General features: G+C 35.5%; 1 protein-coding gene across 4 annotated transcripts; it reads right to left on the reverse strand.

Moving 5' to 3' along the window:
* Positions 1–27,752, reverse strand: LOC111048569 (calnexin). 4 transcript variants are annotated; one of them, XM_039439337.1, is made up of 11 exons: positions 27,532–27,752; positions 26,453–26,565; positions 25,306–25,516; positions 23,956–24,257; positions 18,560–18,727; positions 16,552–16,811; positions 14,689–14,845; positions 12,167–12,382; positions 7,288–7,413; positions 4,440–4,640; positions 1–3,169 (listed from the first exon to the last, which is right to left on the reverse strand). In XM_039439337.1, the coding sequence occupies exons 2-11, from the start codon at positions 26,552–26,554 to the stop codon at positions 3,071–3,073; spliced, it is 1,842 nt and encodes a 613-aa protein (XP_039295271.1). In that variant the 5' UTR covers positions 26,555–26,565; positions 27,532–27,752; the 3' UTR covers positions 1–3,070. The 4 variants fall into 4 exon arrangements, with proteins under 4 accessions (XP_039295271.1, XP_039295272.1, XP_039295274.1 ...); XM_039439338.1 differs by lacking the exon at positions 27,532–27,752 and adding an exon at positions 27,009–27,478; XM_039439340.1 differs by lacking the exon at positions 7,288–7,413 and adding an exon at positions 9,787–9,912 and having other exon boundaries at positions 602–3,169; positions 27,532–27,718.
* Between the last annotated feature and the right edge of the window lie 155 nt (positions 27,753–27,907).

Consider the following 27,907-nt stretch of genomic DNA (forward strand, 5'->3'; position numbering starts at 1 on the left):
TGAGTTTTACTGTAACAATCTCTTTATTCGTGTTATCAAACAGCAAAGTTATTAATCTTCGGCATTACAAGATACAATAAACACACACTTTCACAATTTATTACTCTGTGAACAGTACTTCTATTATTTATAATTATTATAAAAAACATACAACTATGGTTTTCAACAATATAATTTCAATAATATCTAGGGAGTTTAGCGTTTTCCAGGTAGATGCCAAAATTTTGGAAATTAGAACAAATGAAATATAATTTAGGTAAGCTCTCAACTCAAGGAGTTGATCTATGTAATTCAAAATTTTATTCAAATAAAACAGTACATTGCTTCTTTTAAAACTATTCAAATCAATTTTATCCTTTTTCAAAATAATATCTCTTTTCCTGAGAAGCTCTGAGAAACCTTTACAAGGAACATTAGCATCTAATATTGAGTAGCTTCCAATAATTATTACAACACAGGTCTCATTGTAACATTCATGAATATCGCAATTTTTGCAAATAAAGGTTGACTAGAAACTAAATTAACAACTAAACTATCTATTTGGCTTCTAGAATGTTTTCAATCTGTATCAAATAATATCTATGCTCAAACGGGTCACAAATTATTATTATGTTTAATACTGTATTGATCAATTTATTTCGACGGGAAAATTCTTTTCCATACCTACAGATAATCTGTTTTAATTTTTAACATTGGTTTAAACAAACCCTAAATTTCCAAATTATTAACTCTTAAATTTTCAATTAACTTGAATTTTGTTAAATCTCCAAGAAGAATACCTACTTCGACAATGTATAACCTTATCTAAATTTGGGAGAGGAACAGCACAAGTTATTTATGTAATAAGTACAAATGTACTTATTAGAATCAATCTATAGAGAATTATGGGGAAGTGCCTACCCTCTTAAGCTATTATTTTTCCATTGGTAACATTACATGGTATCATAAATATTTGATTTTTCCAAGGTTTTAATATTTGTTAGAAAACGTTCAACTGTGAAATTTGAAAAACACAAACAAAATTGGATAAGCATACATTTAGATATGATAGACCACTGAAGTATAGTAGAAAATCATCAAATCAATTTATTCTCACAATTTACAATTAATAATACAGTACAGTTACAGTACATTTACGTTGTGAGAGACTCACATGTAGGCTTAAGCCTGTGTTTGTGAGGGCCTGGCGTAATTCCCTGAATTTAAAATCGATAAACTAAATTATGAAAATTAATATTATCAGTTTTAAAGTTCGAAATTTAGACATAGAATTTCCATTTTAATGACAACGATTTGTGACCTCTAAAATTAATTAAATTATTAATTAACTAAACTTAATTACAACATTCTAAACCTATAAATGATCAATTTCCAAATTATTACAAACTGAAGAAGGTTTACTTCAGCCAGGAGTTGAAAAAGAAATGCGATTAAGACAATATAATTAGGCTTGATCAAGAGAGTCAAATATTTCCAACATAATTAAATAGAAAAGGTAAGAATAGATCAATTAATTTACAGAGATCTAACGTGGGAAAACCTGGACTAATACGCAGGATTTTAATTTCAAATTTCAATATCAAGATACAGAAGGTTTCTAGTTATAGAGCTTCAGCTACCATTCTCTAAAAAGTCTCTTTAGAGAAATGTAAGTCAACATTTACTTCATAGTTTGTAACCGTTTCAATACTTAAACAAAAACGAGGAACGTATGCTACTTCAATTTCATTATGGTACTGTAATATGGGGGGATGAAAATTTATCAATCAAAAAAGAAACGCTTTATATCTTTAAAAGTTTAACCAAATCAATTTTAATTAATGATCCAAACCCCCGGAATAAACAGACGTGAACAAAATTTTTAATTTTGTTCGATTTTAGAAAGGAATATTTCCTAGAAATACATTTTTACATTAGGGTGGGTACTGGACAAACCCAAATAATCTAGTAAAAATTGAGAGAGAAAACAATCAAAACCCTTCACAGTGAAAAAGCACAAATTTCTTCAATAAATTATAAAACTAAAAATAAAACATACTACAAACAAATGCCCGTAATAAATTAATTATTATACTAATAATGATGAAGATGGGAATGACTTGAAACAACTATTTCAATAGATGAAGTGATGAACAAGTGATTACTATGATTTTTCAATTGTCATGTTTTCAACTGCCATAATTTTCCAATTATAGAGTCTCGAACATCATAAATGGAACCCTCGAACAACGATTACAGTATTGAGACAAAATTTCTCAACAAAAATCTTGCCCTAAAATGATTAAAACAATTTTTCCATTTTTAAACCTTAGTTATAATGGTTGTAACTAGATTGATTAACGAATTTGAACGCTAACAATGGATGAAAATATCAATTTTGTTGGGAAAAACAAAGTCATTCCACAGCGAAGAACAAGTAACCAGATAGAACAAGCTTACTCTTAGCCTTGCTAAGTTACAGAAAGCACGTTTTCAAGTTACTTTTTCAACTTACAAAGCTCAAAACAGAGATAGAAATAGAAGACGAATTGCTAGGATTTCACTCTAAGTTACAAAAAGCTCTTTACAGGTTATTTTTTTTTAATTCCCTACGAGATAACAACCAATTAACAAAGCTTACAACAAAGATGAGTGATAGTTGATTAGAAGTTGTAAAAAGTACTTTACAAGTTCATTTTCGAAATTTCCTGAAAATTAACCACCAATGAACAAAGCCAGAGATAGATGCTTAAAAACTTTACTCTGCTAAGTCACAAAAAGCACATTGCAAGTTCATTTTTGAAAAGCCGTCAGAACTTAGTAGAGTTGAGTGATAGAAATAGATGAGTTACACCTAAGCAATCATCGTTAATTATTAATCAATAACCGTCACTAATCAACAATTATTATTAATCATTAATCGATAACCGTCGTTACTCAACAATTATTAATTATTAATCAACAACAATTTAGACGATAGTTCGTTAGAAACAGGGTTAGGATGCGAGGGTATTGCTGGTGTTTTTTTGTCGAAATTCTGGAAAAGTAGAAACATTGAGTTGGATGTCTATGAATCCAAGATGGCCGCCGCTCAGTCTTTTCTGGTTTTGCGCTTGCGCGGAGAAGGGGGCGCCGCGTCTCCTGCCCCCTCTGTTGCCGATTTCGAAACGGATTCTTTGCCTTCCGGCTCCTAAAAAACACAACCAAATAGATTATTAACAATTTAATAACCATCAATTTGAAAAACTAAATTCAGAAAGATAAATTTTGGGCTGTTGCCTGTTTTTCATTCAAATATTGTGATGTTTTAACCTTATAAATGAATAAAATCATCATTATTATAGTGAGGTCCACGTTATAATGGCAGTGGAGAAAGATACAAGAAAAACGTTGCAATTTATTCCTCTACGGCCGCAGGCCTCGACTGTCGCGCCCCCTAGGAGAAGATACGGGCGAGGCCACAAGAGCGTTTTTCAGACGACTCTGCAAGGCAAAAGGCTCTCCGATTGGCTGATTAGGTTGGCGATCACGAATCAGCTGATAATCAGCCAATCTGAGAGCTTTCTGCCCTGTCGACTCGTCTGAAAACACCTGGAAAAAAGCCTCGTGTGGCTCAGCCCTCAAGTCCAGTGCCTTGAAACGCACCCGGACCTAACTACATGTGAGTACTTAATGGCTTCGAGTTGAATCAAACATGATCAACATCTGCAAATCTTGAAGAAGAGTCTACCAAAGTAGATTCAAGTTTTTGTTTTTTGCCTTCAAGTTTGCAAAAATAATTTGACTCAAACGTCAAGAAAACTTATATCCAAGGAATCTTGATTCATTTTTACGCCCCTATATTATTTGAATTTTGATGTTATTGGTTCCACCTCTTCATGAACAAACTACAAAATTTGAAAGAAAAAGTGATTTAGGGCCGGTTTCCGAGCTCGGCAATTAGCTGAGTTTCTCGACTTCAAACAGCTAGAGTCAGAAATTTGGCTATTCGAAACGGGTCGTAGTCGTAGCTTTTATGATAATCTTATTTTCTAATTTCTATAATTGGAAACGTTTTTTTCCTTGACAAAATGGAACATTCCTAAATAATTCAAAATAGCTGAAACTTAACACTATTTTATTTTGTGTTCAATTTTCTGTTTTTTTTTTTCTAAATTTAATTTAAACGTGGAATGCGACTACGCCCCGTTTTGGAAAGTCACAGTTCACGTTTAAATTAAATTTCGAAATGTTTCATTTCGTCAAGGAAAAACGTTTCCATTTATAGAAATGATAAAATAAAGATTATCATAAAAACTACGACTACGCCCCGTTTCGGAAAGCCAATTTTCTGACTCTAGCTGTTTAAAGTCTAGAACTTAGCTAAATCCCGAGCTCGGAAACCGGGACTTGGAAGAAAAAAAGTGATAATATTAGATGAAAAATCCAGAGAATCAATTTATATTTTCACCGCTGTTTACCTTTCGTTGTTTGGTCTGTTCAGCTGCATCACCCTCTCCCTGTTCCTCCTCTTCCTCCTCCTCTTCTCCTCCTTCTTCTTCATCTTCCTCCTCTCCTTCTTCACCCACTGCTTCTGCCGCCTCTTCCCCTGCCCTTTCATCATCCTCTTGCACTGCATCCGTTTTCTTAGCTTCTGCCGCTCTCTTCTGTTCCTCCTTTTCCTTAGAAAACGTCAAGAAAAAAACACTGATAAGTAAGGAAAAAAATCATGAAAAACCTCATCTTCAAGATCATAGTTTGTAATCAAAGTTCAAATTCTTCAAGGTATGAAATACAGCATCAGCTTCAAGATATGAAAACTTGTACCCTTTATTATTAAAAATATTACAACGACTAGTAAATTATTTTCTCAGTGTATCATCAAAATGAAATTACAATAACTGACCGAACGCAGTGAGGTCTATGTTTTAACTCGGATTTTCTTTTGTCTGTCTGTATGTATGTAACGCATTTACGGCCAAACGCGTAGATAGATTTGAGATTTGACAGGAATATTCCTTTTTTAACTGCGCGTCCATGTATGTATACACAAGGTTTTTTTGAAATTTTGCATTTTAAGGATAATATGGAAGGAAAGGGAATTTTTAAAAGGTGAATTGTCAAATGAAGGGAAAAGTGTATAGATCAGTTGTGAGGCCAGCTATGCTGTATGGAACAGAAACATGGTCCATTTCAAAGAAACAGGAACGAAAGATGGAAGTGACTGAGATGAGAATGTTGAGATGGATGTGTGGGGTTACAAGAAGAGATACAATTAGAAATGAATTGATCAGAGGTAAAAGTTGGAACACTGGGAAAGAAAATGCAGGAGACAAGGATGAGGTGGGTGGTTTGGGCATGTACAGCGACGGGAGGAGGATTATGTTGGACAGCATTTGGTTTTGGATGGTGTGAGAGGACGAGGTAGACCTAGTATGATTGGGGGGGAGATAGAATAGCGGGAGAGTGGTTGGAGGAGAGAGCAAGCATTGGATAGGGCTTTGTGGAGAGGCAGACTAAGAGCAAGGAATGCCGACCCCATTTAAATGGGACAAGGCACAGTCAGAGAATGGAAGGAAAAGCAATTTCGTCCATACTCCGATATCACTATTTTATCATCTACTATGAAGATGAGATTAATCAGACAATAGAATTATTCATAATCAATCAGCTGACAAGTGGATTATTCATTGCATGCATTAATCATTTATGTCTGGAGACGCCGGTGAACAGGTGACACCAGATACTTGTGGATGAGAAAACTGCGTGAGGTCTACTGTTCACAGAACTACTAGTATTTAGATGCTTAATCAGTCATAGATTCACTTTCATACAAATAAAAGACTATCAACCTTTTGGTGCATTTTTCACTGTTAACAAAGCAGTTAAAACTGTGATTTTTTTATTCTTGTGATTATAGTACGAATCTGAAACTTCTTAAATAATAGAACGAATAATCCTTCAATATGTGATATTTGTTTTTTCATTCCGCTATTGTGTTTCAATGTAGGAATACAAAAATGAATTATGAATAAATAGGTTTTGTTAAGATATACCTCTTGATTTATAACCATTGAATGGCTTCAAAAAAATTATCTAAAAATAAATTCAACACACAGTCACTGAGCTTTCTATAGTGAGGTCCACGTTATAATGGCAGTGAAGAAAGATAGTAGAACAACGTTGCCGATCCTCTGTCTTGTCAATTCCTTCTATAGACGATAGCTGATACAGGTTTATTGATGTGATATCAACTGTTCATTCTCGTTCAGAATAATCTATTATATTTTTCAATAATTTTATAAAGAATTTTCATAATTAAGATTTTGCTAAATAACTATTAATTCTACATTGTTAACAGACGATCTAGCAACAGAGCAAAGCGAGGAAGAGATAGTGCTATCCGCTTTGTTGAATGATAGACAAGGATATAGTGAGGTCCATGTTATAATGGCAGTGTACGATTGACAATACTGTTGCTGTCTTTTTCTATCATAAGACAGAACAGATAGCGCGATTCTCTCTCTAGCTTTGCAATTTTGTCCGTTTTCCAGAATATTTTATTTTTACTTTTGACAGTGACTGTACAAAAGTAAACAAACAATTCTCAGCCGCCATTTTTTTCTTCATTCTATCAAAATACTTTGGTATACAAGTCGTATAATTGATTTAAAATATATTTTTGAAACAATGAAATAATTTTTAGTCATTACCCTATGAGAAACACAAATTAAAATACCTGAAATGACATTTTAAAAGTTGATAGCTAACCATCCGAGACTTCATCCATGCTTCAGTTAGCCTACACGTATAGATTTTAGACCTATTCCTACCGGTAAAAATAATATTGAAAGGTTATTTCAGAATTATTTCCATTCAAATTACTTATTTTAAATAGGATTTCTATTTTTAAAAGAAATTGGAATAGAATATATACCAAATAGCTCAATTTCTGTTGTTTTGAAATTCAGATTGGTGTTCACAGCTTTTTAAATTAGCCGCCATTTCAGGTTTGAATTATAATAAAAATCTAATCTCAGTTATAGAAGCAAATTTTTGAATAAAATTACAAAAAAAATATTTTCTTGATTAATTTGACATGAAATTGATTATTTTATCAAGGAAATGATAATTATTATTAGATCAAATTTAATGGGATGAAATTGAGTAACACCAGTGTACACTCAGTGGCAAAATGGAGAGACTTGAAAACGTTTTTCTCCTATCCTTCTTCACTGCCATTATAACGTGGACCTCACGATACTATAGTAAGTGTGCATGTGACAAAAATAGAACTGTGTTTTTATTCAATTAATTTAGTATACATACCTGACTGGACGATCCAAAGCAAAAAGCCACTATTAGCACAATGGGCAGAATGATAGCCACTATATAGACGGCCCAAAGCCATGGGTGTTCATTCGTGTATCTCAAAATGGCCGATATCACACTCTCCTAAAAATACCACACAAACAAACTACATCTATAAATACCACTCAACAACTCAACACACCAACAAATTACTCTAATTATACTGGAAAAAAACTGTAGGGTGAATAATAACTATTTTAACAATCAAGATAAATACATTGAACTGGAAATCGAGATAAATTATTAACTATTTACTCAATATTTGAATTTCCTCAAATTATACTGGGAAAACCTCTAGGGAGTATAATTATCATACCAATCAAGATTTAACCATTAAATTAAGATAAACTTTGATTAAATTAATGTGCTTTAATTAGTGGATCAATTGAGGGTACGTAGATGTGATACCAATCGTGATATCGACAAAAAAATCAATACACCACTAAGGCCCGGTTGCACAAAAGCCGGTTTAATTTTAACCGTGATTAACTTTACGAGAACCAATCAGAGAAGGCGTTTCTGAAAAGTCGGCTTCTCTGATTGGTTCTCGTGGAATTAATCACGGTTAAAATTAAACCGGCTTTTGTGCAACCGGGCCCAAGTAAATGAAAAATCATCACTAATGTAAGTCAAAAACACAATACAAAAAATAAACTAATTACAGTAGGAAATTTACAAGGGAATGCATCAATAATTGAGGGGCCGGCCACATAGAGAGAGCAAGCTGTGATATGTAAGATATGCCATCTATTTAATAAAATATTTCTAAATTAATTATTATTATTAAACGAAAATCCTAATTAAATGCTCTAAATCACCCCAAGACTTCTGCTACTGCAAATATTGACAAAAGGGTAAACAGCTAGATGGAAATTCGATGAGCGCTACTATACAATAGTTATTTGTACATCTAGAGTGAAAAGTACGACTTTTTCTCCCTGAGGGAAAAGTTTGAAGCCCGAGGCGAAGCCGAGGGCAACAATTTTCCTGAGGGAGAAAAAGTATTTTTCACTCGTGATGTACACAACATTTTTCCTCCATCTACATTTTTTTATAGAAACTGCAAATAAAATCATTTTAATAACTTACGTATTGGTGACAATGTTTCCTAACAACATAACCTAAAAACTGGCCGTCTGATTGGCACTGCCGATTGCGCTATCTAGCAAAAGTTGTAACAATTATATCAGCTGGGTGTCTACCAAAAATGGCTGACTCCAGATCACGCGGTTCAGATTTGAATTGCAGATCAAAAATATTTGTTGGCTGGTATTTTGAATAGAATAAGATATTTTAAAAATTGTATAAATTTTTATCGTCTACTAATATTAAGAATATAATATCATACAAACATATATTTCATTGATCAAATTTCTGGTTGTGGTATTGAATTCAGTTGACTCAATGACAGACACCTCTTTATGCTTTCTCATCTGAGCTTAGACCTTCTAACCTATTATAATGTAAGTTTTTAAAATAGAGATGCTTCCCATGTTATTTAAATGGAGTCACTTTTACTCCCTAGGGAGTTTTTCTGTTTTTTACTACCGAGAGCGAAAAAGTGACACTTTAGTATTATGTTTCAGGGAGTAAAGTAAGTACTTTAGCCAGTAGGTGGAGGAAAAAATTATTTCCATCTAGCTGTTTACCCTGTTGTCAATATTTACAGTAGCAGAAGTCTTCAGGGTGATTTACAGCATTTAATTGGGATTTTTGTTTAATAATAATTATTCATTAATTAGCATTTGAACAAATGCAACTTCTAATTTATTTCCATCTATTTCTAAATTCATGGAATCGAAAATCACTCTCTGTGTGACCTGGCCCCAAGGCCAGAAACACACGAGGCGTTTTTCATACGAGTCGGCACGGGAAGCTGATTCTCGAAACGCCAACCCTATCAGCCAATTGGAGAGTTTCTTGTTCTTTCGTGCCGTGCCGACTCGACGCCTATGAAAAAACGCCCATGTGTTTCTTGCCGTGGAGTCGCCTAACTTTTATTATGTAGGCCTACTACCTCGTAGGGAATTGGAAAAGCCTGTCTTCTACAAAATTCGAGAAATCTCTACAAAACCCTCATCTTCTACGAAAACCGCTTCAAATAGTTGTACCACTCTATACGTCTACCAGAAACAGTGTCAATCAGTTTTGGAACACTCTATACCTCTACCAGAAACTGTGCCAATCAGTTTTGTACCAATCTATACTTATACTAAAAACAGCGTCAATTTGTAGGACCACTCTATACCTCTACCAGAAACTGTGCCAATCAGTTTTGTACCACTCTATACTTCTACTAAAAACTGCGTCAATTTGTAGGACCACTCTATACCTCTACCAGAAACTGTGCCAATCAGTTTTGTACCACTCTATACTTCTACTAAAAACTGCGTCAATTTGTAGGACCACTCTACCAGAGACAGCGTCAATCAGTTTAAGACCACTCTATATGTCTACCTCTCTGACACGAGTCCACAGATAATAGGCATAGATGATGATCGGAATAGAGCAATAGATGAAATAGACCGACCACCAGCCGGGTTTGTAGTTCATAGATCGCATCATACGACCCCACAAAGAAACCTGAATTCAATCAACACACATTTCAACAGGAAAACAAACGAAATTGATTAGATTTCAGTACATTTTCCAAGAAAAAATGTATTAGTCATTATTATAAAAATCGAACGAATTTACCATAAATAGGAGTAAAAGTATGGTGTGAAATTTGTGTATTGAATAGAAAGAAAGATTCGATGGACGGGAATATTTTGAGAAAGCACACACATAGTTTGAAATTTAAACAAGAAATATAACTTTTTTTAATGAGGAAACCCAACAAATAATTCCCAAAAAAAAGATAGATTGAAATAAATAAATGTGGAGATAAATAAATACATGTGGAGATATAAATAGCCACATTTCAAATTTACAGTAGAATCTTATAAGCACATTATCAATTAATGCATAATTAATAGCGAGAAAAATACTTCAATTCTTTGACCCCTGAGATAGTATTTAAAAACAAAAAATAATCAATTTGTAATGAATAAACAGGATTTAATGGTTTCCTTAATTATAAATTGACTGGAAGAACCCATATATCTCCAATATTACTTTTGCGGTAATTGAAAACAGTAGCACACACTTTAGTTTAAAAACACAATAAAACCCGTCCTGTTCAAGGTTTTAGTACAACATTTCAACTTTGTTGTAGTTTAGGGCTTAGGCACTGTGTTACATTTGTAAGGAGCTTTATCAGACCCTTCTCAGGAGTGAAATGCATACCTCAATATACGCCAACAAAGTAAGTGTTTTTCAAATATTTACAAATGTAAAACTACAACAGAGTTATTATATAGTGTTTCCTCTTGGAAAGCAAAATCAATTACAACATTTTAATCATTTTTATACCTTTTCCAATCTATGAAAAGTAGGGACAACCTCACATTCTACATTAAGTTTTACTTTAAACTGTGTCAGTATTGCTTGAACGGCAAGCATTGATGCTATTCAAGAGACAAACTGACAGTTAGAAGAGAATGTCGTCACAATAGAGGGGTCAACGCCCGCCCGCCCCATAACCATCAATCAAAATAAACATTCAACAATGTAGAAAGCGTTGCAAGTTCTCAAGGAAGGGAGACCAATACGGAAGCTCTAATTGACTGCTCTATTAATCTACTGCACGTTGATCATTTAGCAGCATAGACCAGTAGCACTATAGAGAGACACAGACATATATTATTTGGAAAGAGTTTGGGGCAGGAAGGGCTGGCTAAAGCAAGCGAGAGAGAGAGAAAGAGACTTTCTGGAATTGGAGAACCTGTGAAATAGAATGAGATAGAATTGAAAACGAGGGGGACATAGCAGGCATTTACTGCACAGTGTAAATTCTATAATAAACACTATTAAATGGAGGTAGTAAGGGATAATAGATCAGTAGAGACATCGTTTGAAACCAGGCAAGCTGAAAAAAATCCTTCAATAACAGATAGGCCTAACAGTAGACGTTATTAACTACTGGTCAACTATTTTTCCAATTAGTTTCCTTATTATCTATTCATTTATCCTTTGATATATTACCACAATTTATATAATGAAAATAAACGTACTAAAAAACACTATGAATAGATTGAGTAGATAATAAGGAGAAGAAAACTCTTATATTATGCCTAATATAAAACAATATTGAAAAAAGCTTGAAAATTTCAAGGACAAATATAATGTTTCTATTTTCTAGTGATGAGAGAAAATAACTCAAAGGTACCTAAGGGAAGCGGTTGGTTCTGTGGTCATGTATCGACTAAGGCCGGATCATCTGTGACAAGGATGTTGTCAAACAGGTAGGCTACTTTTTTCAATTCTCTCAATGTGATACTAAATCTTGTGATCCATTCATCTAATATCAATTTCTCTTCAATTCTCAACCTAATCCTAAATCTTTTGGTCTCCTAACCGCTTACAATAATCTAATATCAATTTCATTTCGATTCTCAACCTAATCCTAAATCTTCTTATAAAATAGAATTATAGTACCCTTTGAAAATAATGGAAAAAATTTATTCTATTATTTTATTATTTTCAAAGGGTACTATAATTCTATTTTACTAATCCTAAATCTTCATTCATCGACTATATATTTTTTTCAATTCTCAATTAAATCCAAAATCTTGTGCCCTATTTATCTACAATAATTTTCTCTAATTCTCAATTTGATCCCAAATCTTGTGATTCATTCATCTACTTTTTTTTTATCAATTTCAGCCTAAATCTTTCGCCCTATACTGTACTAATAACCTAACTTAACCTAACCTAATCTTGTTGGCCAACTCACCGCAACTTTGTCCATCTTCTTGCGCTTGATGTCGTATGTTTGGGCGGCCCACCCATCAGCTATGGCCGGATCATCGGTGACGAGGATGTTGTCAAACAGGATCTGGTTGGACATGGACCACAACTCCAGGCCCACGGCGCCAATCGCTGTCATACGGAACGGGTCGCGGTCCTCGAAGTAGTCGGGGTTCGGAATGCGGCGAGGTGCCCATTTGCCCTATAATCAATCAATCAGACAAACAATCGATCAATCAGTTGACTTACAAACACAAACAATAAATCCATCAATCCACAAACACGACAAAAGTTTATAATAGACTTATAAGGGGGCGCGGACAGACTAGTCGAATAATAGTCGTCCGCAACGAACAGGGATGATTTGCTAATAACCGTAAAATAGGAGAAATCGCTTTGGGTCTTCACATTGTTGATTCTTGGACCCAGCAACTTTCCGATATGATACAATTCCAAGAGTGGATTCTTTTGTCATACATTTTTCTGCCTATTGTTTCACAAGTCTGCACAGCTGTGAGCTGAGTGGAAGGTAGAACCTTAAGGTGCGTACAGACTGTCGCTCTGCTCCGCAACCGAACGTCACTCCAGCAGAGCGATTGATGATCGACCGGCGAGCAACAGTGGTTCGACCGGGGAACGCGAGAAGATCTAACATCTTCCGTAACGTTCATGATGGGTGCGTGGGCAGTGCGACTGTGGTTCGATGGTGGTACGAGGGCGGTACGAGGGAGAAGCGTGATCGGTGCGGGTTGGAAGCACGAATATGTGTACGCAGCTTTAGACCAGTTATAGAATAGACACGCTGGGAAGTCTAGCCTCTGAGCCAACATCTACTGCCATATCGCCATATCGTGACGTCATCATCGGATAGAAAACTTTTCTGTAGTTTGTTTACAATATTTTCCCCAAAGCAGATTGTGTCTATTTCAGATGAAAGTAGATTATTATTCATGAAAATGCACATAATCTGATATGGAAAACAATGTAAACAAACTCTACAGAAAAGTTTTCTATCCGATGTTGACGTCACGAAATGGTGATATGGCAGTAGATGTTTGCTTCATCGACTTTCAGTACGAATATACAATGAGGCGTGTCTATTCTATAACTGGTCTAAGGGTAGAACCATAGAGAAACAATAGCGTAAGTAGATATCCCATGGTATAGGGCGTTTATGTCGCAACTTTTACTGTTATCTCAAGCCGATTACTGTAGATTTTTACTGTTTTGACCGGGTAAGAGTGTATGAACGGCACAATATGAGAGACTACCAGCGTCATAAAGCTTCACAGGAAAGAACTACGTGGACTATCGGCTTGAGATAACAGTAAAAGTTGCGACACAAACGCCCTATACCATGGGATATCTATTTATGCTATTGTTTCTCTATGGTAGAACTCAAGTTGTGCGACGGCGACATGCGTATCACTCATGACTATCGTATCGGAATTGGCCAGTCTAAGCGACCACTGGACGATTCTAGTTGCTTATTATTAGATACTTTAAGATGGATTCGCAAACAACAGTAACAGTGAAATTTAATTACCACGAGTTCTAATTGAACTATTCACACTCAGCCCGGCAGAGTAAGTATGAATAATACCATTAAAACTCACGGGAATCATATTTTCACTGCTCACTGTCACTGTTATGTGCGAGTCCAGCTTTAGAGTACTATGCTACTCCATACAGAAAAAAAGCATGAGAAGTCTCTTTTCTATTAATTTAGGGCTACTTGTAATATAAATAGAAATAAAAATCTCAGTACCCTTTTATGAATTATTTTATCACAACATGTTTCATGCCATTTTCAAGTGATTTTGGAAATGGTGTGATTTTGGAAATGGTAAATATTTATAGCATAAAAAGATATCACATGGAATAGAAATTTTTGACCGAGCAAAGTGAGGTCTAAAATTCAAGTCGACGGTTTGGCATTTCTCTTAATGTTTAAATGTTTATATGTTGCGCATTTACGGCGAAACGCGGTAATAGATTTTCATGAAATTTGACAGGTATGTTCCTTTTTTAATTGTGCGTCGACTTATATACAATGTTTTTGGAAATTTTGCATTTCAAGGATAATATAAAAGGAAAAAGGAGCCTCCTTCATACGTCAATATTAGAGTAAAAATCAAACTATAGAATTATTCATCATAAATCAGCTGACAAGTGATTACACAGATGTGTGGAGAAGCCAGTCTATTGCTGTATTTCCATAAGGTCTATAGTTTCAATCAGGTACTTGTGGATGAGAATACTGCGTGAGGTCTACTGTTCACAGAACTTCTAGTATGATCCAGATTTCATATCTATCGACTACTGTCTATTATTACTGTTTTGGACGGGTGAGAGTGAGAGAACGGCACAGTATGAGAGACTACCAGCATCACATAGCTTTACTACTGGGACTATCAGCTTGAGTTAACAATGAAATTTGGAACATAAACGCCCTATACCATGAGATATCTTCTTATACTATATTTTCCTCTATGATGCTACCCTTACCTGATAGTTGGGGTTGTCAACTAGGGGTGGCCTCCACTTGCCCTTATACTCGGGGTTGGGGATGTCAGGGGCCACCCACTCCCCGCAACCTGCAGCCTCCTCACAAGCGGGGTTTGGCACCAGGGGGGCTTCCCAGTCACCGTCTATTTCCTCATCCCTGAAAACACCAACACAAACATTCATTATTTCTCAAAAACTATCACAATTTATATTCTGAACTGATCAGTTTTCCTATATAAAATTGAAGGTGTTCAAAAAGTGACGCACAAAAGCTGGCCACTAACGTGAACTTTCCACATTAAAATATTAATTTATTATTAAAAACATTTCAAAATGTTAACAACAACGTCAAAATCTCATCATACATTACAAAATATAGAATAACAATAAATACACATAATGAACAAATGTCATTGTTTGAACATTCACTACCTAATTGAGTAAACAAGAAATTATAAGTAGCTAAGCACTCGTAAATTCAAATTCATTTATTTGCCATAAAATAATATACATGTTGTCCCACGAAGAGGTTTACACGTTTAATGTTATATTACGTGCCCATTCATGCACTGAACTTTATTTAAAATTTACACAGTTTGCAAAGTAGGTTCTAAAAATATAAAAATATTCTGGTAAAATTTTAGCTCCCTAACCTTCGTAGAAACAAAATGGCGGCAGTAGTTTTTCCAATATGCCGCCATTTCGTTTCTAGGAAAATTAGTGAGCTGAGATTTTCCCAGAATATTTTTGGAACCTAGTTTGTAAACTGTGTAAAATTTGAAAACGGTCAGTGCATGAATGGGCACGTAATATAAAATTAAACGTGTGAACCTCTTCGTGGGACACCATGTACAGATTGTTCGACGAACAAATAAATTCTCAGTTCATTTATACAGCGGTTTTTTGCCTGCAGACCTACGTCTAAACCACAGCTTAGAGAAAATATAGCGTAAGAAGATATCCCATTGTATGGTGCGTTCGACCGGTATCACCCAGCCAAAACAGTGATAATAGGCAGTACTCGACAGTAATCTGCTTGTGTTAACAAAAAAATCGGCTTGAAATTTGAAACATAAATGACCTATACCATGGGATATCTAGCCTACTTATGCTATCTTTTCTCTATCGTATCAAGTTACTGTCGACTGCTGTCTATTATCAGTGTATTGTTGGGAGTGTAAGGCTCAACTCACACTTACGCGACTCAGGTCGAGAAGAGACTCGACTCTCGTCGAGAGCATGTGCTTCAAAACGGTGACACAGAATAGGTACAGAATGGAAACTTGTAATCTAACCAATGCTTTTTACATGACGCAAATGCTAGACACGTCACGTGACCTTGGGAAGTTCCAATCCTGGCCTTCTGATTGGCTCGTGGCAGTGAATGAGATCAATTGATCCGGATCATTAAAGTGATCCGAACCTACCATCAATACTATTACAATGCGGCGCTTCCTAACAAGATGGCGGATTTTGGCGTCAGGGTACTAGCCAAGTTTCCATACTGTATGTATACTGTGACGGTGACACTCAGACCAGTCGATTCTAGTCTCCGCGACTGTCACCATTTGGAAACACAAGCTCTCGACTAGAGTCGAGTCTCTTCTCGACCTAAGTCGCGTAAGTGTGAGTTGAGCCTAAGAGTGTAAGAACGGCATAGTATGAGAGACTAGCGTCACATAGCTTCAATTAAAACAACTACTAGGACTATCGGTTTGGGTTGAAAGTGGAATTTGCAACATAAACGCCCTATACCATGGCATATCCTCTTGAGCTATCTTTTTTCTATGCCAATATTCTGCTGCTCTCTGTTTAGTATAATAGTTGCAAGGTTTAATAGTTTAATTCAGACGGTTCACTGACCAGTCAGACGGTTTCTCAGCGGCCGGATCCGGTATGTTCTCAGGTTCATCGTCTAACCAGTTATCGGGTCGGGTGGCACTGGGATCCTTGACGAACTGAGGCGCCTCCTCGTCCCAGTCGTCGGGTTTGGTGGCGGTCGGGTCGGGGATGCGTTCGCGGTCGTCCCAGTCGGCCGGTCGCACGTCCGACGGGTCGTCGATCTCCTCGGCCGGGTTCACGGGCGGGGTGAAGTCCTCGAGCAACGAGCCTTCGTTCACCACCTACGAAACGAGCAATTCACAGGTCACTTTACAAATAGATCGTGAAGACCCTATTTAAATGCAAATATCATTTATTCATCTATGTTTGTTTTCATTACGAACTGCTTGTTGATAATCAATTACTTTTGAGCAACTAAATTACGACATAGCAGTCAGGTATTAATAATAAAAAGCTATTAGCTTCTACTCAACAATGTTGATGAAGGACCTAGTTTCCGAAAGCGCTCCACAAATGTGAGTAGAAACTAATAGTTTTTATCTATAAATACCTGTCTGCTATGTCGTTATTTAGTTATTCAAAAGTGATTATAATTTATTCTAATTTACAATAATTAAAAACAATAAGATCGCACAATTCAAGCATCAATATCAAGCTGCATAGTATTGCCTGAAATCTATATATTAGGGGTATTCACAATGTTGTTTTAGCCAGCTAAAGTGCTATTTGATTATTCTGGATTGTGAACGCCCCATCTAAAACCATCTGCTATTAGCTAACTGCAGTAGCGATCCAAGCGGATAATTTGTCTAACTTAAAGTGAGTTTGAAAAAGTAAAATTATAAAAATATGGCTGCCGCTTTAACAGAGATAGCTAGAGTTAGCGGACTCAAACCTGCGCTATCTGCCATCTCGTCTGTTAATTTTTTTCTAACGTACCCCAATATAGCATTGAGTTAACACAGACTTAGCAAATAGCTGGAGATAGCGAATAGCTCGACTTAGCCAGCTAACTACAACATTGTGAGTACCCCTACTATACTCATTCTTTAGTTTACTCATTATTGGTTAAATTTCACAATAATTATGGGACAGACATGGCATTAAGGCTCAACTCACACTGACGCGACTCAGGTCGAGAAGAGACTCGACTCTAGTCGAGAGCATGTGTTTCCAAATGGTGACACTCAGACTAGTCGATTTTAGTCTCTGCGACGTCACCATTTCAAAACACATGCTCTCGACTAGAGTCTCTTCTCTTCTCGACCTGAGTCGCGTAACTGTTAGTTGAGCCTAACTCTAACTTTCTTCATTAAAATATATAAAATAAGCTCTTTCAGTCATGTGATACATATATCTAAATTTTGCTCTAATTCATTCATTTATTAACACAATTACAAATTATATAGCTATGACTGGGAGGGAGCTACAGGCTCAGCCAAAAACTAATCATCAATGACAAAATATTATACAGAAAAAAAACAAAATATGCACATAAATACCAGCCACTAATGTAACTTTATATTACATTGTCTAAAGTTCAGTCACGAGGTAGTGAAAAAAGGCCGTTTGGGGAATTTATTACAAAGTTTTGTATCAAATTATGGTGTTGTGTATCAAGTTGAGATGATACTGTATCATACTGTGGTGATACTGTATCATATTGCCGTTGTCAAGCCACTATTCTGAACACGCAAATTGTTTTGTGCAATAATTCTGGAGTATTGAACAGCTTAAATACAAATTCAGTCACGAGGTAGTGAAAAAAGGCCGTTTGGGGAATTTATTACCAAGTTTTGTATCAAATTATGGTGTTGTGTATCAAGTTGAGATTATACTGTATCATATTGTGGTGATACTGTATCATATTGCCGTTGTCAAGCCACTATTCTAAACACGCTAAATGTTTCGTGCAATGATTCTGGAGTATTGAACAGCTTGAATACAAAAGTTGACCTTCCAGCAAAGTTTTTCCCAGCAAACAGTAACTGGTGACTGGACTAAAAGCCCGATTCACAGCGTCACCCACCTTATGATTGATGTAGATCTGGAAGGTGTTGTCAGGCCTGACAATCAGCGTGTAGAGATGCGGCAGCTTATCTGTGAACTGGTCTTCGATTCGTTCCTTGGGCTTTTTGCAGTGCTTCTCAGACATAGTGTTGTTCAGCGGATTCTTGTGACGGAAGATGAAATGCAACTACAAACAAAAACAAATCTTCAATATTTTTATGTTCAAGAGTTTTTATTGGAGGTTGTATAAGTGTACAGGACACATTTATTGTTCAGGTATAAGGTATATTCACTGAATAAACAACACAACTACAATAATGATAAAATTGAACATTCAACATAAGAGCATGAACATTATTGGCAACAATCTTAAGAAGTTATTCAAATAAAATTGATATGAGATTAGAGATTATTTGATGAACTTCTTTGTTGTAGATTGATTGCTGGTCAAAATAAATCATCATTAGCTAAACAAATGGGAATTCAACACAAAATTTAACCATTGATGACAATACTGAGATAAAAGGAGCAGAAAAATGCAAATACCTTGGGTTCACTATCACGCAAAGTGGCGATACAGAGGAAGAAATAAAGATCAGATTGGCACAGACAAGAAGTTGCATAAGGCAGTTGCACCCAATCTTATGGAGTAGAAATATCCATAAGAAAACTAAGCACAGGATATTCGTGACCATCGTATACCATCGTGAGAAGTGTAATGACTTATGGTGCAGAAGTGTGGGTGACAAACAAGAAAACAAGAAGTAAAATAACAGCTGTCGAAATGGAGTTTTGGAGAAGGTGCTGTGCTTTGACCAGAATGGATAAAGTGAGGAATGAGGTGATCAGGGACAGGATGAAGGTGGAGTCTGATTTAATGAAATTCATAGAAGACAAGAGGTTGATGTGGTATGGTCATGCCAGAAGAGCTAGTGCCAGTAAGTGGATTGGAATAGTGACAGATTGGAGTCCGTTGAGGCGGAGGAGGAGAGAAAGACCAAGAAGGTCTTGGAGGGATGAAGTGGATGAGGCTATGGTAATGAGGAATTTGAGAGATGGTGAGTGGGAGGACAGACAAGGATGGAGGACTCGGCTAAAAGAAGGAAGACAGTAAAGTACTGTAAAATCCTAATTTATATATATAGCTAAACTTCAATTTATCTGGTCATGCATGATTTTGCTAGTCATTCATTACTTGTTTTCTGATTAATTATTTACACAGTTTCATGTTAATTATTTGTTTGTTTTTAAAGCTTCCCAGAGACTCTAATCAGAGTATAGTATTATTATTTAGTTGCTGAGTAATGTTGTAAATAATCTCATATGCATTATTCAAATCTTACATTGTTTCCAAATGCTTATATACCTGGATAGCAAATCTATCTGTTGGTTGCACAAAAGCCGGTTAAACTTTAACCGTGAATTTCACAGAGAAGCCGTCTTTTCTAAAAGGCCTTCTCTGATTGGTTTTCGTGAAATTAATCACGGTTGGAATTTAACCGGCCTTTGTTTAATAACAAATACACATTTTTATTGATTGTTAAGAGATTATTTGCATTATTTGGAAAGTAAAAAAAAATATTTAGCCTGAGGCTAATTAAACTCCTCCTCAGAAGAAAATTGCATCACATTATATCATTATCACTCACATTTATTAAAATATTTATTTTCAAAGTTTCTCAACTTCAACATATTTATTTTCAAGTGTTTCGCCATGATTATAACAAATAATTATGATAACTGTTTCACATCATCAAGTAGAATGAGAATAAAGAATAAAACGTCCAATATTTAGATGATTCATGAAAATAACAGCGAAACTACAGTTTATTAGGCATTCAAAAATGAATCATCAAAACCGATTTACTTTTCCAAACTCGCTGATGAAATCCCAAGAACTGTTTCATAATTTCAAGGCACCAGCTTCTCACTTTTGTTTACAACTTTCAATTACATTGAGATTGAGGCGACCCACTTTCTGTATTTGAAAGACAATATTTTTAAAGATGATTTGGAAAGCAGTTTTATCCTATTAGTCTGTCTGTGCTGGGGTTGAAGTAACCTGATACAATACTAAGGGGGAAATAGCATCAATCAATAGCTTGCCACCTAGACTAAAATAGACACAACTGTTGCAGTAAAAGCTATTTACTCTGATTTCAGAAGTTTATTTCATATTTTACTGCAATTCATCTGTTAGGTAACAGTCTATGTAATAAGTTGAGTAACAATCTCTTTCTTATTGAAAAAAGGTAATAAGTCTCTTTTCTAATTTGAATCACAGCAGATAAGGTCATCATGCTTTTTTTAACAATACTGCAATTATTCATAAATTGCATAACAGTCTGTTTTTTATTGAAATGCAGTGGATGAACTCCATCAATAGAAACAAGCTTAATTCAAATACCAATAATGTATTCAGTGGATTATCTAATAGAGGACAGATCTACTGCTCACTGTGAATAAAAAGCACTGTTTTCCAATGGATTTCTGATAATCTGGATGGAAAAAGAATACAATTGATTGTTATAGGAAGTGTTCATAGATTAGCAGAATGAAAAAACACTCGCAAAATAAACATTGTCCCATATGAATAAAACCAGAGCAAATGCTCATGAGCAAGAGCATGGAGCATAAGGTTTTGCTCATGAGCAAAAGGTAGAAGCAAAAGCATTTGCTCATTTTTATATGAATAAGCTTTACCTTTTACTCTTACCTTATGCTCCTGAACTCTGGAGCAAATGCTCACGTATTTTAGAGATTTTTCATCAGCTGATTCGCTTTTGTAGCCTTAGTTTGTTTTTATAGCTCACGGAAGCGCTAAATATGCAAATAGGGTGCACCGCTTGTGTTTGCGTCGTCTGCTCTGTTTTCTATATTTATGAATAGAGTTTTAGGTTAGTTGAGTTTAGAATTTTGAAATAATAGCGTGAAAAAATGTCATCTCTATAATAATCTTCAGCATATTCTTATAATATCAATAGCCTTCTTATAATCGTCTACACTTTCATCTTCTTAAATACCTATTTCCTATTTTGTGATGGCTATCTTTATAACAGGTAGCCATCTTTTGTATTTATTCTTTTGTAGGGATAATGGTGATATATATCATGGTTGAATCTAAAAAGATTTTTATAGTTCTCAACTATTGGTTGTGATCGTATCTGGTATAGTTTCCTCTTCCTCATACGAATTAGTTGAGCCATTTTACTATGAGCAAAAGGTGATAAGCTGCTCTAGACTAGACTCACCTTTTTTTAAGCATTTGCTTCTAAAGTTGAGCAAATGCTCTAGTTTATTCATACAATTTTGAGCAAAAGCTTTTACTTTTGAGCAAATGCTCAAACTATTTTTTTGATGAGCATGAGCAAAAGGTTTTGCTTACGTTTATTCATAGAAAATGAAGCAAATGCTCCATATTTTAGAAGTAGAAGCAAATGCTCAACTTTATTCATATGGCCCAATATTAACACTTTCTACCTAGCAGAGCAGATAATCATTTGACCACAGAGCTTTACGAGACAAATGAATGTTAATTTCAACGTGTGAATCTTTCACAAGAAACAATGAATTTCTCTTTCTACCAGCAGAGCAAAACAGAACTCCTTTTAATCATATTTTCACTGCACCATACTTTTTCACTGATACTGATATGTGGGTTATTTGTGTAACAGTTTATTTTGAATGTTTTATTCACGTCATGATTATCAACAACCTTTCAAAATAAATGTTAATTTACCTAATAGTACATTATAATTGACCGAGCGAAGTGTGGTCTAAGTTACAAGTCGACGGTTTGGCATTTCTCTTAATGTTTAAATGTTTATATGTTTTAATGTTGCGCATTTACAGCGAAACGCGGTAATAGATTTTCATGAAATTTGACAGGTATGTTCCTTTTTAAATTGCGCGTCGACGTATATACAAGGTTTTTGGAAATTTTGTATTTCAAGGATAATAGAAAAGGAAAAAGGAGCCTCCTTCATACGCCAATATTACCGTAAAAATCAGACTATAGAATTATTCATCATAAATCAGCTGTCTAGTGGACTATAATACTACCCGTTCAAAAACATCGAACATCTTGAAAATGTATCTTTCCATTAACGTTAGTAGACAGTTGACTATAATACTACCCGTTCAAAAACATCGAACATCTTGAAAATTGTATCTTTCCATCAACGTTGTAGACAGTTGCAGCCAGACCTGATAACAGCGCTCACACTCACATTCCGGGACGACACGTCACGGTACGATATAGGACAGAAAGCTCTATGTTTATTTAGAATTTTTTCTCATTTTTAATTGATAAATTATTTATTAATTTTTGAGAAAACATAACAACAGGTCAATGTAACTCACTGAGCGCGAGGTCTACTGTTCACAGAACTACTAGTAATAATAATATCGAGTTACCTGGCTGTCGCAGGTCTGAGTTTTCAGGTCGCAAATTATCAATTTCAGGGCCTCTGACATGACCTAACGACTGCTTTTTAGGCAGCCAGGACCGACGAATTAACGTGTACATCCGAAACACGGGAGTGGCCCGAGATAAATATAATAGTCCTTGTGTATACACTATTCAAATGCTGAATTTACCACAATCTTCAACAAACTTTCAAAGCAAATTCTGTTCATTCAAATTCTTTACTCACCTAAGACAGGGGTTAGACCAAGCGAGTGAATGCTTGTTATCAACAAAGACTAATAAAAAGTCTGGATAAAGCCAGTTTAAGGGGCGGTTTCCGAGCTTGGGATTTAGGAAGTTCTAGAATTTAAAAAGCTGAAGTCAGAAAATTGGCTTCCCAAAACGGGGCGTAGTCACAGTAAATAGTTGCAGAAAAATAAATCTTTATTTTCTCATTTCTATAATTGGAAAAGTTTTTCCTTGACGAAATGAAACATTCCTAAATAATTCAAAATAGCTGAAACTTTATACTATTTACTCTTTAGTTTATTTTGTGTTCAATTTTCTAGTTTTTCGAAATTTAATTTAAACGTGACTTTGACAATGACTACGACTACGCCCCGTTTCGGAAAGCCAATTTTCTGACTCTAGCTGTTCTAAGTCTAGAACTTAGCTGAATTCCGAGCTCGGAAACCGGCCCTTGGAGCTCTAAATCCATGACAACGAACATTGAATTCATAAACTTTTGGAGACATAATTTATCATGCTTCTCATTTGTCGGGTTGTTTCTATGTGTGTTTTATGCTCCAGAATTCGTGCTCTATAGTGAGTTTTACATTTATTAAGGCAGTGGAGAAAGTTAGAAGAACAGCGTTGCTGATTCTCTGCATAGCCACTGCCTTCTATAGAGAATACTAATCAAATACTGTCATTATAAAGTGGACCTCACAATAGAATTAACAAATTTTCAGCCAAGAACAAGGAGCTCACTATAATCATCAACTAACCTTATAATCATTTCCGCACTTATCAGGTCCGAACATAATGGTGTAGGGCGTCTTATCATGGAACAACTTGAGATTGTTGTCTTTGGCCGTCGGCGAGTGCGAGATGAGCTTCAAGTATGCGCCTCCACACTCTTGTCCCTCCTGCAGCAGCACCTCATACTGCACGACAAGTGGCTTCGAGTCGAACACGAACGGCCGAGTCAGCCTCGACGAAATGGCCGAATGCTTCGCCTTTGACTTGAGCACTAGACCCATGTCGCCCCGAAGTGCGTTGCGTTGTGCCGTTTCCAGGGCCCATTCTCCTGCAAAAACACACACACAAAATTGTATCAATAACATGTTTTCAATTTATAAAGTATTTTAATAGGGCTACTACTTGCAAGTCTGAACCTAGCGCCGCAGTGCAGGATGGTTTCTCACAGCTTGGCGTTGTTGTCATTTGAGATGGGTGTCTGGCTTGGAAGTGTTTCGGCCGCATTACAGAATGACTGTTAACGGTTGCCGGAGATCAACAGCTGGGTTTTTTTCGTTATTTTTCGTGATAGAGAAATTCTGATTGCAGATTCGTTCTCAGCGACCCCAAGTTTAGCCTGAAGGCTCAGAATGTCAACAATGTTTTTAAATAAATAAAAATCATAATGAAAAGTCATTAATATGGTAGTACAACACGTTTCTGGAAACTTTTTACTGGTGACTGGAGTTATTATTGACACACAAAGATCAAAATAATCGTGAGAAAGAAAACTGCTGATGAACTCGAATAAGACCGCCACTCCATTGTTCTATTGTCTCGGCTGCTTGGCTGAGCCTGGCTGGAGAGATCAAATAACCGACTGGATTGATCTTTCGTCTGTCCGCTAGGCGGAACTACGCCGACCATTGCTGGGTGGAAGATGTTACTGCGGCCGCTCGCATTCCCACCAACGCTGCTATTATTTGCTGTCTCAGCGCCTAGTCCGAGTCAGACAAGTATCCAGCCTGCACTGCGGAGCTAGGTCAAGTGCCGGTTGCACAACAGCCGCTTAAATTTTAACCGTGATTAATTCCATCAGAACCAATCAGAGAAACCGTTTCAAAACCGCCTTTTCTGATTGGTTCTCGTGAAATTAATCACGGTTAAAATTTAACCGGCTGTTGTGCAACAGGGCCTAATAATTGAAGAGTAAAGATCTCAGCCGCTTGGATTCTGATTTTTTAGTTGGAAGTTATTGTTGAGAACTGATAGGTTTGCATATACTCTGTTTAAACGGAAAAATATCAGCTTTTAACAAAAATCCACTCAGATATTCATGTTTACACACCTATTATTATGTTTATAGAATATGTTTATGTATTTATGTTAGTACCCACCATCATACTTGGCAATACTGTCATCAATGCCCTCCTTCTTGGCCTCGGATTTGATCCACTTCTTCTCGAATTCGTGCGGATTGTCAAAGTGTTCGGCCAAATAGACAGAGTTCTTGCTGATGCCGGCAGGGAGCGTCGGTGTCACATACACTATGTCATCGTCGTCAAGCACTTCCCCCTCCACTGTCTCCACTGTTGCCAATGTCTCATCCTACAACAAAAATCAACCACAACATTTCAACAAATATCCACGAATTCATCACATAAAGGCTCAACTCACACTTACGCGACTCCGGTCGAGATGAGACTCGACTCTAGTCGAGAGCATGTGTTTCCAAATGGTGACACTCAGACCAGTCGATTCTTTGAATTGAATTGAAAATTTCTTTATTCATCAAAATACACAAAATACATCTGAACAGTATCAAATTACAAAAAGAATTATTAATATCGTCACAAAATCATCCTTTACACATACAGAAGTCAAAAATTCTGATAAAAAACAAGACATTCTAGTCTCTGCGACGTCACCATTTGGAAACACATGCTCTCGACTAGAATCGAGTCTCCTCTCGACATGAGTCGCGTGAGTGTGAGTTAAGCCAAAGAGTGTAAGAAGGGCACAGTATGAGAGACTACCAGCGTCACATAGCTTCACCAAAAACAACTTCTACTCTTTATGAGTTGTTGACTCTTTTTCAAATAAGATTCATTTTATCTCAAATATATATTCCATTCGTCAAGAACATAGGTGCGGAGTTGCAAAAGGAGAAAGCTATCTTACTTGTCAAACAAAAATGAGAAAGGGTTTCTCCTTATCTCGTTTGTCTTGTACAGTTAACAGATAAGAAAAATGTAATGACAATGACATTTAGCTACGTTACTCCCACCAACAAATAAAAGGAAAATTTATGAATAGATAAGACAAGGTACACTTCAACACTGGTTGAATTAGGTATAATTATTTCAACTCAAGTTTCAAAGATTATTTTTCAAGCTGAAGTTAATGAAAAGCTACTAAAATAACTGCTAATATTATTATTGATGAACAATGTAGTTTCTAAATAAATTGGATAGAGCTTGGATAACTATAGTATAGCACCAACTTTTAATTGAAAAGTGAATAAATCGTATTTTTTAAACAAACCTCTTTATCGACTTCGTCCCCTCTAGCCACGCTAATCAAGAGAACAGTCGTTGCCAAAAAGGCAACTAATGTTGCGTGCCTGCTCAAAGAGAACAGCAACATTTTGGTACAGTCTGAAACAAAATTAAAAATTTAACAATGGAAACAACTATGAATTAACATTAATATCAAACTAAATTGATGTTGTTATCTTTCCATTATATTTCAAGATATCAATTTAATTTAATTGTTGACTGACGTCTTACTGGATAGAATATGTCAGTTATAAATTGACAAAATATAAACGTAGGCTCAATCATGTTAATAGATATACAAGGTATTGAACCTAGATAATACCGTAATAGACATTGACTTACCTCAGATTTAAATATTAATAAAATGATGAGTTTTATTGATACCTCAATAAACTAAATTAAATGTGTTCAGTGTATTAAAAAATAGGCCTATCTTTGACTTAGAACATGAGTCATTTAAAGGTAGTATAGAAAAAATGACACGCCTATTACCGTATAGTTCATACAAATTTATCCAGACTTAGAAGTTTAGAAAGACTTACCAAAAGATGTAAAACAGTATGATACAAACACAATAATTTATTGAGTCATAATTTTACAAGAACATGTAGGTTGAATTCAAAAGACACTGGTAACAATTTTACCGGTATTACTAATTAAATTCGTGTAACACGTTTGAAAAGTAATGATACATTGAAAAACAATTTTTAAATTAAATATTACAACGCCATGTATGTAGTTAATGTTAAATAAAGGAGTAGTTTTGTCCAATAATCGTAGTACTTATTACATAAGTTATAAACCCTTCACAAATTAGTACATCCGTTTGAATGGGTCCTAATCAAATTCAATTAAAACTACCAACTCCAACTGCAGAACAAATCAGGAATTTGGACTGAGTCAATTATTGGGCAGTTGAAATGGATAAATTTAATTTATATTGATGTATAAAATGATTTTATGTAAAATAATTGATAAAACTAATCAGTGAACGGCGTTGTTTAACCTAAACTCTATGGCAACCCAATTGAAGTTTCATGTTAGAATATTATGTATGAGACTCACCTTATGAATTGATCGCACAGAATTTGTTCCAACTGAAGATTATTGAATTATCGAAACACAGAAATAACGAATAATTATACAAAGCCGGGTTTATTTCATCGTGACATAATTAAATTGCTTTACCAAATTACCAATAATATGTTGACATCGCCTGAGGTCCAATCACAAACGTACAGTTGTCTGAATCAGGAGACAGGCTTGTAACCTAACAAATATTTTTGAAACTGTTATCAAATAATGTGAAATGAAATAGATAAATGTAATAGTAGAAAATACTGTTTCATCTCACATTAAAAAAATATTGTTCCACTTTACTGAATTCAATAATTGAATCCTTGATCGTCCTCTTCATTTTATCTTCGAACATTTTTTTCAT

The sequence above is a fragment of the Nilaparvata lugens genome, chromosome 12 (assembly GCF_014356525.2).
Source record: "Nilaparvata lugens isolate BPH chromosome 12, ASM1435652v1, whole genome shotgun sequence".
Taxonomy (NCBI): domain Eukaryota; kingdom Metazoa; phylum Arthropoda; class Insecta; order Hemiptera; family Delphacidae; genus Nilaparvata; species Nilaparvata lugens.

What these genes read in the sequence shown, in the direction of transcription:
- LOC111048569 (XM_039439337.1), bottom strand. Translation starts at nt 26,554, where the DNA reads ATGTTGCTGTTCTCTTTGAGCAGGCACGCAACATTAGTTGCCTTTTTG. An exon ending in GCTGAGAAACCGTCTGACTG is followed by an intron (nt 14,846 to 16,551) that starts GTCAGTGAACCG and finishes TGGTGTTTTCAG; the next exon opens with GGATGAGGAAATAGACGGTG. An exon ending in GCTTTGGATCGTCCAGTCAG is followed by an intron (nt 4,641 to 7,287) that starts GTATGTATACTA and finishes ACGTTTTCTAAG; the next exon opens with GAAAAGGAGGAACAGAAGAG.